The sequence below is a fragment of the Apteryx mantelli genome, chromosome 8 (assembly GCF_036417845.1).
Source record: "Apteryx mantelli isolate bAptMan1 chromosome 8, bAptMan1.hap1, whole genome shotgun sequence".
In the NCBI taxonomy this organism is placed as follows: Eukaryota; Metazoa; Chordata; class Aves; order Apterygiformes; family Apterygidae; genus Apteryx; species Apteryx mantelli.
In genome coordinates this window covers 43,193,882-43,213,438 of record NC_089985.1, presented here as the reverse complement: position 1 = coordinate 43,213,438, position 19,557 = coordinate 43,193,882, and the positions used below count along the sequence as shown (strand labels likewise).

The window sequence follows — 19,557 nt, the reverse complement described above, 5'->3', positions numbered from 1 at the left end:
CAGAAGAAGAACATTTAGGCCTAATTCTTAAATCTGCTTAGAAGTGCAACTACAGGAGAATCAGCTTACATCAGGTTGTGCTATTCGTATACAAGCTAAAGAGCCTGACACATGCTCACTGAATTCCCACCACTTCTATGCCTGCTTGCAAACATATTCCAAAAAAGTTGAGATCTCTTTGAAAGCTAATGGGATGCTGACCATCAAATTGCTATGGGAATTACCTTGGAAATCCTGATTGCGTATGGCTTCCAAACTTTCTGGTGCTGGTTTGATATGTACTTATACACAATAAGGATCATGATGTTACCTGTATGTCCATCTCTTCCCTGGTGATTGATGCTTACAACATTCTGGTCAAGAAGAAATTTTACAAGTTCTATGTTCTTTCCATAGGTACAAGCACTGCAAAAATAAAGGGAAAAGTGAATACTACAGTCTACGAAAGAACAAAATACTTTGGGTAGCCAAAGATTTCAAAAGAGTTACACAGAGATAAGAATGGAGTATCAGAGTAGAGAATCTTTAGAAATGTGCAAATGCAAGATTAATCCACCAAAGCAAATATATTCTTTTCTGTTGTTTCAGGAACATTCTAATTCCTCTTGTACAAATTAATTTTGCCATGCAAAATGAATACAGTCTGTTTTGCAAAGTGCTTCTTAAGTAACACTTTACAGTTTTATAGCATCATGACCAAATTTTTTTCTGCCATCTTACTTCTAGGTTAGAATATCTAGAAGCCAGCAGGCCTCTGGGCATAACAGACTCCAAACTCAGGTTCCAAATTGGACATAAAGAGAAACCACTATTCAAAAAGATATTGACGAAACTGATGCCATTCCAACATTTGTCTCTCTCCCTTGCTCTCTGTCTCCTTAGTTACTACCTGGTTCTACCTCTTACTTCATGTCCTCTCCTGTATCTCAAGGTATAAACTTAACATCCATGTCAAGCTCACTACTTTGCTCCTCATCCGGCTGTTGGTGAGACCTTTGCTATTTCAGGTGTTGTACTGCATGCATCTGTAAGTGGCGTTCTATTTATAATGGCATTTTAAACATCTCACCTGTGGAAAGCCGTTTCACTGAATATATTTTCTTTAGTGAGACTTTCTGTTCCTGAGAGCTGAATTATTTCCTTGACAACTTCAAACTTTCCATTGTAACAAGCGCTGAAGATGAAGTGAGTAAAGAGCTGTTAACAACGCCAACTTTCTAATTAGGCCAAAACAAAGTAAAACAGAGCTTTTCCACATGACTCACAGGTGTAAAGGTGTGTCTCCATAGATATTAACCACATGGGGTTGAACTTCAAAACTGCTCTGGAGTAAGAACTTTACAATTTCATGGTGTCCAAACCGACAGCAGAAGTGCAGAGGAACATGGTCTTCATTGTCCTGAGCATTCACTGTCATTTGACCCAGAAAGAGACCAAAGAAAGGATTTTATACTTAATGCAGGTTGCTCTGGATATTTAGTAATGCTTATGTGTTGTGCATATGTACTATGAAATATTTATAGGCCTGTTTCTTTAAAACTGATGTTTCTGTGAACTTTTATAGATCAAAACCATATTACTCAGCACCATCTGTAATACATTGTCAGTACCATTTTTTGGACTTAGGGTATAATTGCTTTTGCAATTGTAGCAGATGTACTGAATGTTTTGGTGTAGCTTTCCATGAATGAAACAAGAATTATAAATGACCCTTAGAAAGAACAAGAACAATATTACCATATGAAACAAAAATAAGATGTGTAGTTAATACATGTAAGAAAGTAATCCACTGACTTATTCCAAATGAATGGGCCTGCAGTCATTCATTACAAATACTGGGAAGAAAAATATTTCGTTGCTGCTCTTAGGAGAGGAAAATCCACATTTTTAAAGGAATATATTAGCTTCCTTGAGTACCAATGGCAGAATCAAGGAATAAAATTAGTCATACAGTGACACAAGAAAAAATCTAAACAAAATAAAGGAGACAAAATAAGAATATACTTTTCATAGTCATTATTAAAACGTTAATGAATGAAAGGCAAAAAAAAAGGGGAGAATTTATTCAAACTTCTGGATTTCCAATATTTCTGTTTTGCTGTACGTTTCCTTTCACCTGCAAAGTTGATTATATACACACTTCACTTTCCTTACTGGATATCTAAGAATATGGGAGTTTTCTTTTGTATAACATGAAACTACATATAAGAATGGGCAGCATTAGTACACTACTGTTGGGCAGGTGTGGTATTTATCTCTGTTGGTTGAATATAACTACACATGGAAAACAAACTGTGTGATATGAAGATTTTATTCTGTTTAAGATGGTTGCCCTTCTAGTGAATGACAATGATTTTTATATCACAAAATCGTGCATTCTGTATGTGGCACACAACTTATCAAAAAACACAAGGTAAAAGTAATTTTTTCTAAATTGCCTTAAACCAATTATTGTATCCTTCCACCTGCAAAAACAGTTGCTTTAGTCACCACACAGCAGCATAAATTTAAAAGCAGGAGAAAACTAAAACAAATTCATTCTAAATACCTCTCAAATAAGCATAAATGCACCAAGGATTTTAATTTAATGCCATTTCTTAGACTCCTGGTTAGCTGATATACTCAAAAATTTGGGGGGATAGTTAGGTAGTTATGAGGTAGACAATACTAGGAGTGAATTTCAAAAATTTCATTGTAAAATCTTGATTCCATTGGCTTTCAGTCAGACCAAGATTCTTTCTCGAAGCTTTGGGTCCCAATTCAGTAAAGCACTTAGATACATATCACAAAGTGATTAGTTAGATCAAAATGTTGTTTCAGTTACCATGCAGAAGCAGACTTACATTTCTGAAACCATCTATTTTTGATTGCTTTTATGTTAGTGTAGCAAACACTGATAATGCACATTTCTTCTAATGAAAATCTATTTAAGAAATAATTCTGTAGCAGAATAACATAAAAATAACTATTATTGAGAATAGTTACTCTGAAGTGAGCAGTAAGAGACTATGACTGTATGTATACTAGTAATATCAACGTGCCTGGGAACATTCCTGGCACTGAGGCCAAGCGTCACAGACCTGCCGGTGTCTAAGGTACCAAACTTTTTTGGTTTCCAAAATAGGGTAGCTGCATGCAAACTGCCTAGTGGGAAACGGTCCCCGGAATGCTCCTTGACCCATAGACAGGAATTGTCTGGGAGGGGGCCAGTTAACCTCGACCTCATCCATGCCAGGGAGCACTCTAACTGTTTGCAGTGTAGGCAATTAAATTCCAGCACCTGGGAACTTTCTTAGGCATGCTTGAAACGAGTATGGATATACCTTATGTGTTATTTTTCCTTATTTATCTAGTAGGCAGCAAGGAAGAGACTGGATAAGGCTCTAAGCAGAGTTCTTTGTTGGTACAAAGATACACAAATGCTGTTTTCATTATTCAGAAAAGGTCTTTACTCAGTTTGAAAAGAGAGCATGTATTTCTGTGATTCTTAGTATGTTTCAATCTATGTTTAGAGATAGAACAGCCGTACCAGAACCGACAAATCCAGTCTGCTCTGTCCAACACTTTGTTCTCCATTCAGTCTAGCACCTAATCTTTCAGACAGCTTACAAGAAATTACTAGGCTACTAAGGAATAATCTGTCCACTGAGGATGTCCAGTCTTGTACTAGGCAGGTTTTTAAACGTAACTTAGACAAATGTCTTTGAGGAATGATTCTTTTATTTACCTGACCCTCCTTGGGACAGGGTGATAAACCAAATGACATTCCAAGGTTCCTTCTTGTCTTGTTTTTCTGTGATTATAAGGAGCGATGAATGTTTAAATAAACTCGGTTTTAAAACCTTTCTGAAGTAATGGTGAATGCCCACACATATAGGAAATCCTTTAAACTGCGCTAAGCTTATAATTTCATCGATGTCTAGTGACAGAGTTCCAAAGATGAGTTATGTTTCAGGCAAAAAAGACAAAAAAGGTATTCTTGTAATTTATATTAAGCTTTCAAATTATTATTATATTAAGCCCTCAAATTTCATTAACTGTTCCCACCAACCTTCCCCAGGGGAAGGACATGTAACTACAACATGGGATGGTGATTTTTTTAATTTTAATTGATAGCTTTTTGATTTCTAAATGAAACATCATAGGTAACTTGGAATATTGTTTTAAAAAGGAGAAGAAGTTCAGAATGAAAAATCAGTCTAAAAGACATTAGAAGAGAGTTATTTCAAAAAGTACATCATACTGATTTAGGACTTAGTAAAGAAGAAACCTTCAACTTGAGATTTTAATTAAAGTATTTTTATATTAGATCTAGGATAGATGGTGCAACTGCCATGAAAGTCAGAGAATAAAAATTCAGGTTGCCTCACAAGTTAACAGCAAAAATGAGCAAATGATAAATTCTCATCTGGAATAAAAAGGAGTAGTATAAAAATTTTTCTTAAGACTGAGAAGTTACTTAGGTAGAAAATAACAGGTGAGACAATTTCAGTCAGTAAAAGAATGAAAAAAAAGACAGTGCAAGCTTGGTTTAAAGAAATAAGGGAAACTGCCCGATTGCTGATGAGTGGTAACTGTTTAGATGGGTTGGTGTTCAGGGAAGCATAAGTGGACATGCCTGGACTGTTAATTTCAAAATCTGCTCTTTAATTTAAAATTGATTGTAATTGGCACAGGTGGCAATGATTTTCAAAGAGATTTTTAAAAAGAGAAGCTGCAACTCTAGGTAGCTCAACAGTCTTGAAAGCTTACAAATTTTATTCAAAGTCATAGGAGTTAAAAAGACAAAAAATATATTTTTTATCATGTGGTCCCTGAAAGAAATCTATATGACAAACCATAGCCACTAATTTGAAGAATAATAAAAATAGCATTTAACTTATGTGAAGCAAAGGAAATGCCTGTTTCCTGGCCACCAACTAGTTTTCTAAGTTTGCAGATATTCTGTTTCTTAGACATTTCATTAGGCTATAGTATGGATTTTTAAAAAGTTAACTTTTTCTTTCATTTTGAAAGAAATAGTTTTTGAAGTCATGCAAACTTCTAAATTAGAAATTTAAGCATCTGAGAAACAATTATTTCCAGACCCTCCCTGATTTCAAAGGAATGGATCTTAAGAAAGAATGAGACATACTGATAATTCTAAATTATCAATAATTCTAGAAAATAAACCTTCATTCTCCCATTTCTTTTTCTGCTGGAGTACTGGGAAATCAGCAGAGGAAGTGTGATCATAAAATCAGGTCAGCTGATAACATAACAGTAGACCAAAACCACAGATCTTTAATTTCACTAATCAAGTTTACCTTCCTCCATATAAGTGGAAGACGAGACTGAGAAACCCCAAGTAATTAGATGATTTGGACTTTCTTTTTCACTGTTCAGAATCAAACTCTAAGCTTACATAGTCTCTAGTTCCGAGATCAAGACCTCCTGAAACCAGAGAAATTACAGTACTGATAAGTACGTCTATTGCTATTAGATGCAATGCTCTGGGGCACCTCAAAAGATCATCACAGAAGCAAAGCTACATAAAGAAAACAGGTGGCTGAAATGGCTCCAGTCCCAAGTCCAATGCTGGACTCTGCCAGCATTGCTACGTGCTCTAACCTCTCTAGGGGGAGATTTTCTTCATGAAAAGAGCCTGATCCAGAAGTCCATCCTTCTGAGACCTCAACATGTACCCTTCCGATTGCCCTTCCGATTACCTAACGGACTCAGCTTGACAATATATCTTTCAAGGTCAAGACCATATATAGGTAACTGTTAAAACCAGTGACTCATCTGGATCTAAAATATGTTACTGGATATTTGTTCTTAGAAAATATATATAGAAAAGTCAGGCACAGAGGTGAGCGTAAGGAATCTACAAGAAAAGCGAGAAGGAGGTGAAAGAACTTCTAAGTTCAGTCCAATGAAATGAAGAAAGAGACTGGTTGTTTAGGAATACTGATGATTTCTCATTCTAACAAAATGCCTTTTCTACTTCAGTGAAAAAGAATGATCTTCTCTTTGTTTTATTTGTTACAATCATCCTAGAAAAAAGCTACCAGCATACAAGAATAAATCCAAAATTATGAACTGATATCAGGCATTTTAAGTGATAGTAACTTGTAGTAGCAAATCAGTCTTTGAGATGTAGTAATGGGCTCAAAATGAATCGAGAGCTTAAAAGAATCTGATCAATACCTGAAGAAATGTGCTTGAAAAACCTAATATGATTCTTGAAAATGTACAGCATTTACTTAGTCATTCACTAAATAGCTCTTCCCTACAGTGCTTACATTAACTCCTTAGTAATGCTATATAAATAGATTATGAGATTAGCATCTGGAAATCTGACTGTACCTGCAGCATAGTGGTTTTATATACATGTATATATAAACTATGAACATTTGTGATTATATACATTTATATACATTTATATGCATACACATATATGTATATAGTGGTTGAAGAAGTTTGGCTATTCTTTGATTGTAAATGTTGATATATTTCAGCAGTATTCTGACCTTTTCAGTCTGATTCAGTGGTCACTGTTTTTCCTCTTCAGTTGCCATGGCCTCAGAGCTGAATGACCAGTGAGGCAATGTTAAAAGAAATTGTTCAAATTCATGACACAGATTACTGGTCTGCACAGAATACTGCCAAAATTTCTCCAGATTAATTCACAAATTCTTTTCTTTCTGAAGCACTCAAGAGTTGTTTCTCCATTGCTATATTCGTACCAAGTTTCAAAGCATGCTACTTTGTGAGTAAAAGACTTCCTGCTTCCACTCTCTCTGATTTTTCCAGTGCTGAACATACTGATTTTAAAACAAAGAATCTTAAAGGGTGTCCTAAATTCTTTTCCTTTTAAAATAAACAATTTAACTGATAGGGAGTCTCCTACCGCCTTGTTATAGTGAGTGAACGCCTCTTCCTTTCCCCCTCTTTATTATAATTATATTCATTCAGTGCACATACATTACAACTGAAATATCAAGGGCTCACTACTGAAAAAAGCACTTACAAATCTGAGTCATGATGCTTTCCGCCCCACTTTTTTCAATGTGCAAGTAAGAGGTATATAATGTACTCATGACTCACAGAGAATATGTTAAACTTACACTGTTAAAATCTAGGAAGTAAGACGAAGGGAGAGGGAAACAGTGTCAGTGCCACTAACAGGGTAGATCTCTACCCTGGTGGAACTGGGGTACAGGAATGACGCTAATTTTGGCACTACAGGGCATAGTGAACAAGAAAGAAGCCTTATGGGCTCTTTTCCTTGTTTTTACAATTGTTAAGGAATGACAGGGCTTTCCAGAGTCTGGACCAACGACTGCAGGCTTGAGAATACAGTACTTATATGAAACGACCAATTGACCAGCTCCTTCTGAAGTCAATTGACAAGACTTCAGTGAGATATTGGACCAGGATGAGATTAGGAAAGAGCTGTTAGATACGCAACTTTACGTGTTTTTCGAACATGGATGTACAGAACCCTTTTTAACCTTCCCCTGTTATGCTCTATTGTTTTTAATTCATGAATAGCTGTGCACATTGCACTGGCACTAGACATCAAACAGGATGCTAGATTGAGAAGCAGCAGCTGAAGAATTGTGATAACTTTGTTCTTTCTATAATATGCAGGATTCTTGCAGCAATTGCCAGCATTTTTTTTGTCTAGTTTTTCCAGTTTTGCATTTTAATTAGTTCTCTCAATCCTGACTCCATTGAAATCAATGGGAGTTTTGCCACTGACTTCAAGGAGACCAAGATTTTACCTTGTATATTTTAGATATAAGTTAACAGCAGTAATAACGCAGTCCAAAGACAAATTAAAGAGCAGTACTTTTGCAAACAGTATACTGTTCCTTTTCAAAATTCTTTTTCTTTCTGTTTTTCTGAGGATAAGAAATAGCCTTTCAAATAACTTTACTGTTGTTTAGTGTGTATAAACCTCTACATTAATATTCTCTTGTATTAGCTGAGATGGAAGGAGTGAGCAAAGTTAGCGTGCTATGTTTTATGCCTTCTACATTGCTGAAACAGCGTAAGGAGAGGGAACAAAAGAGTAAACGTAAGAACCAGGCAGTACTACTAGTAGAGTACCAATATAAATTAAAATGGAAAATATTTTAAATTGAGGCATATGCAAAATATACAGTACTGAAATGCAACGTAGTAGTTTTACTGGTTTGAGCATGAGATCATCTATAGAAAGAATGCACAGATTCCTAACCTGCAGAGAATAAAAAAATGCATGCTAACAAAGTTTTATATCAGTACAACCAATTCGGTATCTCCCCCCACACTTTCTCTTATGGCAAATGCTCCACAATGAGGCATATGAAGCTTGCAGCATAATGAAGCATGTGTTAAATAGATTCCTCTTCATTTTCTGTTCCTAAATTTTGTGAACCATTTGCAATTTTTCATCTGAATTATTTTAAATTACTTGCTGTATAATTCTGACTTAAAATCCTTCATCTATATCTCATTCACTAGCAGTTTATTGTGCATTTAAACCATTATGACTGGAGATGTAGGCCACATGGTCATGTGTTCTCTGATTGGATCAGTGTCTCAATAATAAACTATATATATTAATCTCAGCTTTGTTTTCTGCTATTGTTTTTCACCTCTAACTTATCCATGGAAGCAAAATGCAAGAGAGATGACAACACAAACAAGTAATGAAAAGCTCTCCAATTGCTATTTTTTGTTACAGTTGCCCAAAGTCAATATACAAACACACACACACACACACACACACACACACACACACACACACAGTGTTAGGAGGCTAAATTCAAGATTCAAGGCTTGACTCAGCATATAAAATACAATGTTAAATTTGAATGTTTCTGTATCTTTTCTTACCATCAGCTTTGCTTCCCTCTTCCATCAAGAGCTTTGTAATATTGAGAAAGCCTTTGGCAGAAGCTAAATGGAGAGGCCTGTCTCCAACTTCCCCGCTTGCATTCACATCAGCTCCAAACTTTAGCAAGAGGTGGGTTACCTAAATAGTTCATCAAGGCTAATTGAAATATCACATGAAAATATATCTGACAAAACCAAAAAGAATATTGCATTGGTTAATACTATACGTGAACATCTCTTAAAACAGAGGAGATACATTAGGAAACTCATTTTTAAGTTCTCTGTCTACAAAAATGTTAAAATACTCAAGAGCAAATGCCAGCTCATTCTCTAAAATTATATGGGTGGTAAAGGGCTAGAAAACACATACATTTGTTTAACTGACCAGTCAGCATAATAAAGTACATGTCCTCAAAGTCCACAAATTAGATGTGTCAGAGCCTTAGCTTTCTTTCTGAACAGTGTCTCTTATCACAAAAGCACCATATGCATTTTAACATAATTTCACTAGACTGTGACTATTTGTTCAAAAGTGGTTCATGGCAAATAAGCAAACTAATCTCTCAGCCCAACAGGCAAGGAGTTTCTTAATGTTACTGGATGATGAGGTGAATATACATAAAAAGAAGGATCTCAGGAATACATGCGTTGTGCGCATCCTTGCTGCTGCTACTAAATCACAGAAGCAGAGCATTTCCAAATATCCGTGCATCTGGACTCTGTCCTTTCAAAAGCTTTTCCCACGACCACTCCTCAGTGCGCTCTAAGTCACATGTCACTGAAATGAGAAGTACACTCTACCCAGAGGTCGTGCTTTGAAATTCAAAAATATCCCAGCATACATACCTCTAGCCAAAAAAAGGTATGGGGAATGAGTTGCATAAGCAAACATAGATCCACGATTACTTTTCACATAAAAGGACTATTGCAGGGCAACCGGCTGGATTGTTAAATAAACCATGTATGAATAATACTTTAGCAAAAAAAAGGGAATTGGGAGGTTTGGTGTCAATTTTGGTCAGAAGTTCAGCATACTTTTTAATAACTTCATGACTTGCGTAAATGAAACAAGCACAGTTTGACCTGTCATATGCACAATACCTCATGGAAAATTCTGCCCTGAAAAGCCTCAGTTTTTCCATTAGCTTGAAAGTGGTAATAATTTAATCTGTGAATTCCAAGGTGAACCTGTATAATTGCCATTTAATTATCACTGGCAAGAGATTTTCACTTCCTTGGAGATATTTAAGTCAATATTCTCACATGTCTTAAGCAGTCTCTGAAATGTGGGATGAATGACAAGCATCAAATGAAACATGCTTCTGGGTCCAAGTCTGTTCATAAGTTATCAAAGCTGGCTAGACAACTGTTTGTTTCAAGAGGTCTAGAGGGGAGGATACCAATTTTTACTGGGGTCTAGCACTGAGGATGAACATATAGAGATTTACTGTTGATATTCAGACTCTTAAACAACCAGAGACTGACTGGTTAAGACGATAACTTCTGTATATGAGGCCTTTTCATAGCAGGACCCTCTGGAATATAAAGGGAAAGTATGTAACAATAAACCTGTATTTGTCTCAGTGTTTCACCTCTCAGCTCTCTCAAATTTCCCCCATTTAGTTACCTGCTCATGGCCATAATATGCAGCAATATGCAGTGGAGTGAAAAAAACTGCATCCTGAACATTCACATAAGCTCCATGCTGCAAAAGGATATCAACTGCCTAGAAGGAAACAAACAAAAAGATTCAAATTAGAAGCCCTATATGTGGTCAACTAGTAAAACAAGAGTTTAAAACCTCACATCACCAGTTTAAAAGAAAACAAAAAGACTCAAACAAGCAAGCTATAAAGGTGAAGAACTCTGTACAACATGTAAAAGTGATTAACTTACAGTACTTTAACTGAACACTGAATGTCACTGATGCTTTAGAAATAAGCCTGAAAATGTATTTGCCAGTAAAAAAAAAACTTATTTGTGAAGGAAGAGGCATATAAATGACTGACTGGAGTTTCTCAGAATAGCCTTTAATTTTCTTTTAAGCATTATGAACAAAGAGCAGTATCAGAGTTTTTAGAAGTAAATAAAACAAAATGAAAGACCCTTTTAAATGTAAATGTATTCAGGTAAATCCTCAAGCATAATTCCCTCAGTGTGTAAAGATTTCTTTGTATTTTAGAAGATAATAGCCCTTCGACTTCAATAAATAACCCTAAGTGTTTTCTTTCAAATTGCCACTTTTTTATTCTTTCAGGAGGCCAATGTTTTGGTTGAACAGCTGTTAATTATGAAATACCGGCCTTCTGAATAACTGTCAAAATGGAAGCTTGAATTAAACCACTTTGGATTATTTATTGAAGTCTAAGAGCTGCTAATTTTTTTTGAAGCACAAGGGAGTCTTCATTCATGCTAAAGGGCTTGTATCATGTATTACTTGAGTCGCTCTACATATCATTTTGGTGAATGCTAATTTTTAAGCCTAATGAAGATGAAAGGTGCTGGATGGCAAATCACTCACAGCATGGATAGCAACAGGGAAACGACCCCCAGCATGCCCCCCTAGCAATCTGAAGGAATCACAAGGAAAGGGAAGGGGCTAGCTCAGATGCTACGCTAGTCACACCTCTACCTCCCCATTGAGACTTCCACTGATGGTCCCAGGTAATGCCAGCTGTGATGGATGATGTGCATTTCTGTCAATTACTATCGAAGCTGAGAATACAAATCATATCACACATGCAACAATGGTGCCAGTCGTTTAAATCCGTGTCATTCTCAAGTACTTAAAGAACTAAGACCTGTTACTAAGCAACATTAATGTTCAGGGATTATTTCTTTACACAATTTAAATTGAAATACATTTTTTTCCACATGATTGATTGACTGAATTTTCTGTGTAAGGCCCATGCCCTGACATATAGAAGTTTGTCTAGTTCCCAATAGTTTTAACTACTTCACTACGATATCAGCTGTAAGCTTCCCCTGGAACTAGCACTGTAGAGCCAATTCTGTTTCTTCAAAACCCAAGGGCTTCAACAGGATATAAAAGTGCTCAGCACATTGTAAGATGGACCTAAGCATTGCAAGGACTAAGCCCTTCTCTTGAAGACAGACTGGGGGAGGCGAAAGTTGTTGTTTTCTTCTGTCCTATGGAATTGCTGTTCAGCACCTCTTGAGTACAAATCGAATGATAGGGAATGTCAGCCTTCTTTACCAAATTTTATTCTCCAGAAGCTAAAATATCTTTGGAGCACACTACGCAGGGACAGACACAATTCTGACAGGAACCGCGTAAACAGTGAGCATCATCTGTGAGTTAGATCACAAACATGTCTCATGAACAGCTGGTTTTGGCTGCTGCGGTATGGCTCCAAGAATGCAGGAATTCTCAGCACAGTGGCAAGGAAGTAGTTGGGAGCTGGCAGGGGGAAGAGGACTAATAAATGAATGCAATCCTGGAGATGAACAGTATCCCGGTGTATTCAGAGCATCCACTGCCAGGCTCTGTGACGATACAGAATCACATAATCACTGTGGTTGGAAGGGACCTCTGGAGATTGTCTAGTTCAATCCCCCTGCCCAGAGCAGTGTCACCTAAATCAGGTTACTCAAGGACATGTCCAGCTGGGTTTTGAATATTGTCCAGTCTCTAAGGATGGACACACCACATCCTCTCTAGGCAAGCTGTTCCAGTGTTTTACCACCCTCACAGCAAAAAAAAAACCCTTTTTCTTATGTTTAAATGGTATTTCCTGTATTGAAATTTCCTGTATTCCAAACTGAATTTTGTGTCCATTGCCTCTTGTCCTCTCACTGCATATCACTGAGAAGAGTCTAGCTCCATCTGTTTAGTCTGATATTTATTGATAAGATCCCCCTGAGTCATCCCTCCTCCAGGCAAAATAGTCTCAGCTCTTTCAGCCTCTCCTCATATGACAGATGCTCCAATCCTTTAATCAATTTTGTAGCCCTTCTCTGGACTCGCTGCAGAATGTCCATACCTCTCTTGCACTGGGGAGCCCAGGACTGGACACAGTACTCCAGATGTGGTCTCACCAGTGCTGAATAGAGAGGAATAATCACCTCCCTCAGCCTGCTGGCAACGCTCTTCCTAAAGCAGCACGGGATGCTGTTGGCCTTTTTTGCTGCAAGGGTGCACTGCTGGCTCAACTTGCTGCCCATCAGGACCCCTAGGTCTTTTTCTGCAAAGCTGCTTTCCATCTGGTCAGCCCCCTGGTAAAATAAAGTTTTCAGTTGTAAAGAAATGGAGAGAAGGAATCATAGAATGATTTAGATCAGAAGGGCCCTCCAGAGGTCTCTAGTCCAACCTCCTGATCAAAGCAGGACTCATTTCAAAGGTCAGGGCGCTTGAGGCCTTTTCCAATTGAGTTTTGATTATCTCCAAGGATGGAGGTTCTGCATCCTCTCTGGAAAACCTGTTTCAGTGCTGCCCAACTCCCACTGTGATTTTTTACCCCTTATTTATAGTCAGAATTTCCCTTGCTAAATCTTGTGTGTGATGACATCCTTTGGTTGTGCATCCTTTTGCTCTCATCTGTTTGCTATGGATCTCCAAGAAGAGTTTGACTCTCTAATAGTAAAAGAGATCTTACGAAAGATCCCCCGAGATCTTTAGAGAAGCTGCCTACTCTTATATCACATGAAGATCAGCTCAGTAACAGTCTTATCGTGTGCACTTCCTGCAGGAGTGTTAATGTGTTCAGGCAGTAAATAAAGAACATGCACAGTCACCAGCTGGCTAGTACAACTTGCTCCCTCCAACATGCATCCCATGTCCAAAGAATTTTCAGTATACTAGTAACTTGGTGAAACAGAGATGGGGAACACAGAGCGAATTAGTCTGTGAATTAATGGCCTGGTCATTTTCAAGTGATTCATCTTCACTTTGAAATTTTCGAGTAAATTTCTATTATAAAACTGAAGTTGTAGCTGTTGACTCTGGAAAGAGATGTTTAGACCTGTAGCTTTTACAGTAATATGGATAAAACTTCTTTGGATCAGTTTGATTTTATTTTAGGCATGCAACTGTGAGACTGTAACACACAGGCACAAGACCACAACTCTGATTCCTCCTAATATCTGTAGAAGCCAGATTCAAAATGTAGTTCCACCTAAGAATCTGTGGAGCTTCAAGTTGAAGAAACTGTTTTGGGCAATGTGGTTCCACCTCTAGTGGTAAACAGAAAACTAGATGAATTTTGATGTATTTTTCCAGGCTGTACAAATGGCAACCATGCCACCTACTTTGTGATCTCCTGATAAAAGGAATTTTGTGAGTCATGTTAAACAATCTCCACTTAACTGTAAATGACAAAATGGGGAAATAGAGACAATCCTGAGCATTTAACAGAGAACCTATCTTTCTAAGAAAGAATGCAATCTTAGAAAACACTGAAAGCAGTCGCAGGTGTTGTAAGTAGGGGGGTATGCTGGAGTGATGTGTAAAGATAAGATTTACATCAGAAAGCAGAGGGGGGAAAGCTTCTGATGCAAAAAGAGCTTTAAATACTTAGGCAAAGACCAAAACCAAATCCTCAGGAGACAGACTATGTCTAAGCGTGCAGCTCCTAACCTGTGGGAAATTTTCAAGCTGCAGAGAAAGCAGCTCTTGCTGACTTTATTAGGTGTTGTAGGGCGTCAACAGAACTGAAAACTGACAATAGTCAGCTAAGATCTGCAGTCAACATCATTGCCCAGATTAAAACAAAAAATGAAAAGAAATATCTTCGACCTCTCAATGCCTCAGTGTGATTGGGAACCATCAGCCTGGATTTATCAAGGGTAAATCATGCCTGATCAACCTGATTGTATTCTATGACAAAATAATTGGTTTCGTGGATGTGGGGAGAGCAGTTGATGTCATTTACCTTGATTTTAGCAAGGTTTTCAACACTGTATCCCACAATATTCTTGTATTCAAGCTGGGATGTTACAGTCTGGATGGGTGCAAAACTAGGGAGGTAAAAAACTGATTAGATGCTGGGTCTCAGAGGGTAGTGATTAATGACCTGTGGTCTACTTGGAGGCCTGTAACAAGTGGAGTATTGCAGGTCTGTACTGGGTCCTGTCCTGTTTAACTTTATCAGTGGCTCTTGAGGACGTAATGGGAGTGTGCAATCCTCATGTTTGCAAATGACAGCAAGCTGGGGAGACCCATTACACTCAAGGGCAGGACTGCCATCCAGAGGGACCAAGACAGGCTGGAGGAATGGGCCAACAGGATGCTTACGAAGTTCAACAAAGACAAATACAAAGCACTGCACGTGGGAAGAAATAAACCCCTGCACGGCACAGGCTGGGGATTTTCCAACCCTGCTGGAAAGGACCTGCCAGTCTCGCTGGACACAAACTGAACATGAGCCAGCTGTGTGCCCTGGCAGCAAAAAAGGCCAACAGCATCTGGGGTTGTATTAACAGGGGCACAGCCAGTAGATTGAGGGAAGTGGTTATGGCCTTTCTCTTGCATAACCAATTTTTAATCCACAATACTTTTTCTCTTACTCCATAATTTTTCTTGAAGTTCTTTTATGACAGGTTTACTCAGAGGCTTTTTGAATATTCAAGTCAATTATGTTCACTTCAAAGAAAGACTATTAATTAAGCTACTCTTTGAAGGTTAGAAGGAATCAACAAAATAGAACATAAAATAGATTACGTAAGGACTTTGTCTTTTGGACAAGGGCAGGAGATAATAATTCCTCTAAGAAAATAAAATCAATGATTATTGACTTTTTAGCAGGTAAAATTAAAGAAAAACAACTTCAACAATTAAGCCATATGCACCTGTGCTAGCCTCCGTATAGTCCTATGCTAAAATTTCTAAAGAATCTGTCATGGTTTTCAGAGTTCCTTTATTAATTAAGCTATTAAAATAAAAAAAAAAGAATAGTGCCAAGCATTTGCCTAATTCTCTCTAACTTAGCAAATGTGGGTATGATCAGTCATGCCCTGCAAAGTGTCTTTGCACAAGATTAGTACAGCTCTTAACTCTCTGCATATCTATAAGAATTTTAGAATAAACCTTGGCGGGACTGAATTAAGAAACTTCTAAAGAGGTTCCTGAATGTTTTAAATACAACTTGCTGATGAATGTACAATTGTCTTTCTAAGGGAAAGTTTAAGGTTTAATGAAATGTTTAGTATATTCTCTCCTGTAAGACATAAGGACAGATGTCAGACCAGCGATAAGCTTTCGTATTTTTTTTTCTCTTAGCTATTCCAATCAGATAAAACACAGATTACAGAAAGAATCAATAATGAAAGATGCAGGTACTGGTGTCTTGAAATACAATGCTCTCCCCAGGATTGTTTTTGCTAAAGGATAGCAGAACTGGATTTTTTTTATTTTTTGCTAATATCAGCAGATGCTATACATAAAATAGTTTAAATGTTTTTGTGCAATATTATTAAAGGCAACTTTTCTGGGCAAAGAGATCACCATGAATTTAACAATAGCAGTAGTATTGTAGTTCTAAAAGGCCTCATTTATTTCGACTTCTAGCTTAAATGTGGGTCATGCACAAACTTGCTACAAAGGGTATTCTCAGGGAGTGAAACAGCTGTCACTGCTTTCAGACAAGTTAGCACCATTAAGTTAAAGAAAGTCCTTTACTGAACCACAGTTCAACACCTCTTTAGTTGTGTTTGCCAAACATGTTGTGGCCAGGCTGAGGACTTCCTCAGTGTCTGTGAAGCCACCTAGGAAATGTTCAGAAGTGCCTAAGTGACAGTTTCATTAATAATCATTTTCACTAATACTATTACAACTAAAGTAATTATAGAATTTTAGTCTTACTGAAAGTCCTAAAGACGCAGATACCTAAGATCCAAATCCTCAAACCTAATTCTGTCCTTTGAGCTGCCAAATATTTTTTAAATAGGTCTCAGAGACACTGCCTTTGCTTTCTGCCAGCTCCTCTCACCCCTTCTTGTCCTGTGAATTTGTCTTTTCCCCCTCCATCCAAGTAAGTCCCTATCCTCTCGCCACCTCCTCCCCTTCAACATGCAGTGCTGATTCTCTCTTTCCAACTCACAGTATGCTGAAAGAGTGGCAGGCAGGTACGAACCATAATGTGCTGGATAACACCTCATCTGAACCGACATCATCGACTCCTTGAAGCTCTGAAACAGTCTTATTTCAAATACTGCTGAGGTGAAGGGAAGGAAGAGTACCTCTGTGACATGGATTTTGCTCTCTGATTTTCCTCCCTCGTTCCTCAATTATAAAATGAGCCACATCAGCTAGAACAAATTTCTTTTTTCATCTAGACAGCCACATGGTCAACATCCCACCTTGAGAGTGCATCAAATTATTGTCCTATGCTTGATCCTACCCTGAGCAACAGAGTGATGACTTCTAGGTGACTGATTACATGAAATGGGAGGACGTGCTTTTAAAATTGCCTTATAGTTTTGGGATCTACTTTTCACAAGCAGAGAGTAATGGATGTGAGCTGATGGTCTCTCCTAGGCTGAACGTGGTCCATTTGGATTTGTGCCCTTTGGATTCAGTGCCCTCACTGCCCTTTTTCTCTCTTTTTCTCTGCCAGATATTCCATTGACAATATCTTGCGGAGCTCCACTTCAAAGCTACCACACTTGATTTAATATCAGTGAGTTCTACGCTACTTTAAACATTTACAGAATAGAAAAAAGTATTTTCCATCTGCTCTCAGGGATATGTTTTTTTCATAGTTAGTGAATCAGTTTCAAAAAATTAAAAAAGAGAAAGAGGATCAAATTCAACCCAAATGTTTCTAAGCCAGAAATTCTTCCACTCCTAGGTTGTATAAAGCTTCCTTCATTTCATTCAGTCTGGACAATTTGTCGGTATCTGTTAAAATGGCTATGGAATTCAAAAATCATGAGTTCCAGTACTTTTTGTCACTGTCCAGATCTTCAGATAAAGGCAAATTTTGAGCAAGACCTTTGACTCCCCATTACCTTGCAACTATATTGATGCAATGTGAATATCAGTTCTGCATTCCTAGTTCTAGAATAATTCTGTAAAGGTCTAAAAAATTAATGTCAGATAAGACAGAGGGCTGGGAAGATGCAACATTAGCATAAAATGCAGGGAATGAAAGAAGAAAACAGGGACTTTGTGAAACTTAACTCCTATTATCAGTAAAACTCATTCAAGTGAAGACAGGAGGTGACAAACATACTGTTGTAACATATGACTTGTAAGTGAAAAGGGATTTATCACCATATGAAATCCATAACTTGGGACTAACTCCCTTTACCCCAACAGCTCCTTGTTACAAACACATTCACATTTCACATTCTCAGGTATGCAGGTGGCAAAAATTAAGTAGCACTGGCTCATCCTGCCTGGAACCCTCAGTCCGGTTCACACATCCCCGCAGGTGGTAATCTGAAAATGACAACTTTAATTTACAAAATGAAGTAGGCAATGATACTGGTTTTCCAGCACGGTAATACCGGATAACACATAAATGTGTATGAGGCACATGCATTATTTATTTAGCAATGACCTTGCTGGGCTGGAAATATTTAATATTTTCAAAATATCAGACTTAATGAGAGATTTATTAAACTTATTTGGTAATGTCTCTAACATGGTTTCCAGCTTATATAATAATTTTTCATTAATGTTTCATTCTTTCCATTAGGAACTCTAAGTTTCATTAATAGATAAAACAAGCAAACAGCATAGTTTTAGTAAAGTAAAATATGATATTAAATCATAGAGCAGATGAAATATTTATAGACCACACTGACTCAAATGAGTCATAACATCTCATTTACACTGATGGCCTCCAGTATCCTCATTTTATAGAAGTGATTACCTTAGCGGTTTCAGGTGTGGTGATGGAGCAAAAGTCATAGACTAACTCTTCGGGAAAATGGGGAACAAAGCTACTTTTTCCCAGTTCCCTCTATCTTGCTCTTACATATAGTCAGTCCTCTTCTGTAGTCATAGATTATACTGAATAGATTGGTGTGTATACCTCTGCTATTTTTGTATTTAATGGAATAAGTAATTATCTATCTTATTGGAATTAAGGATATGTCAAAAAATCTATTTTCTTTTTCTTAAATTTATTCCATTTTCAGGGTTTTAAAACAAATATTCCATATTTCCATGAATATTACTGAAATTCTGGATAAAATAAACTATTAAATCTAGCAGAGCAGATTCTCAGCTGACTGACAATTTCAATTATATAAGGAAGGAAAGAAAAAGCTTGAATTTGAACTACAGTTCTTCAGTCCCCAAACCAGCAGATGAACCAAATGAGGTATATAGAATCCCACTCCATCCATGGAGAATACTTCTGATAAAGATCTGATCATTACTAAAGAAGGAATAATGGGGCTTTTCAAAACTGTTCGCAATAAGTGATGTCTTTTCAAATCAGTGGCCTTATCCTTGTAGGATGCGGAGTGTCCCCATTTTTCTGTGACTTCAGTAGGAGCTGAAGCCATGAAACAAATAGCAGGGCTTCCTTTGACATTTACAGGACAAGGCCCAGATATTTTTTAAATAACTTTAAACCCCACTGCAGAGTTCTTTGTATTCCCCAGTTATTTCTTTCCTTGTTCTAATGTTCTGTTCAGAAGTATGTATTTACTCAGTGTTTTCTACATCCTCTACACATTATATTTTAACATCTTTTTATTTTTCTATGGAAATGCAAT

At 37.3% G+C, this 19,557-nt stretch overlaps 1 protein-coding gene across 1 annotated transcript in view; it reads right to left on the bottom strand.

Annotated features, from left to right (window-relative positions):
- The window catches only part of LOC106486531 (serine/threonine-protein kinase TNNI3K), a 124,076-nt gene that overhangs the window by 67,281 nt on the left and 37,238 nt on the right, over positions 1-19,557 (bottom strand). The window contains exons 8-12 of the mRNA XM_067301404.1: positions 10,496-10,594; positions 8,869-9,007; positions 1,266-1,410; positions 1,070-1,174; positions 311-405 (exon numbers count right to left, since the gene is read on the bottom strand). Coding sequence (XP_067157505.1) covers positions 311-405; positions 1,070-1,174; positions 1,266-1,410; positions 8,869-9,007; positions 10,496-10,594 — 583 coding nt within the window. The remainder of the gene's footprint in view (positions 1-310; positions 406-1,069; positions 1,175-1,265; positions 1,411-8,868; positions 9,008-10,495; positions 10,595-19,557) is intronic.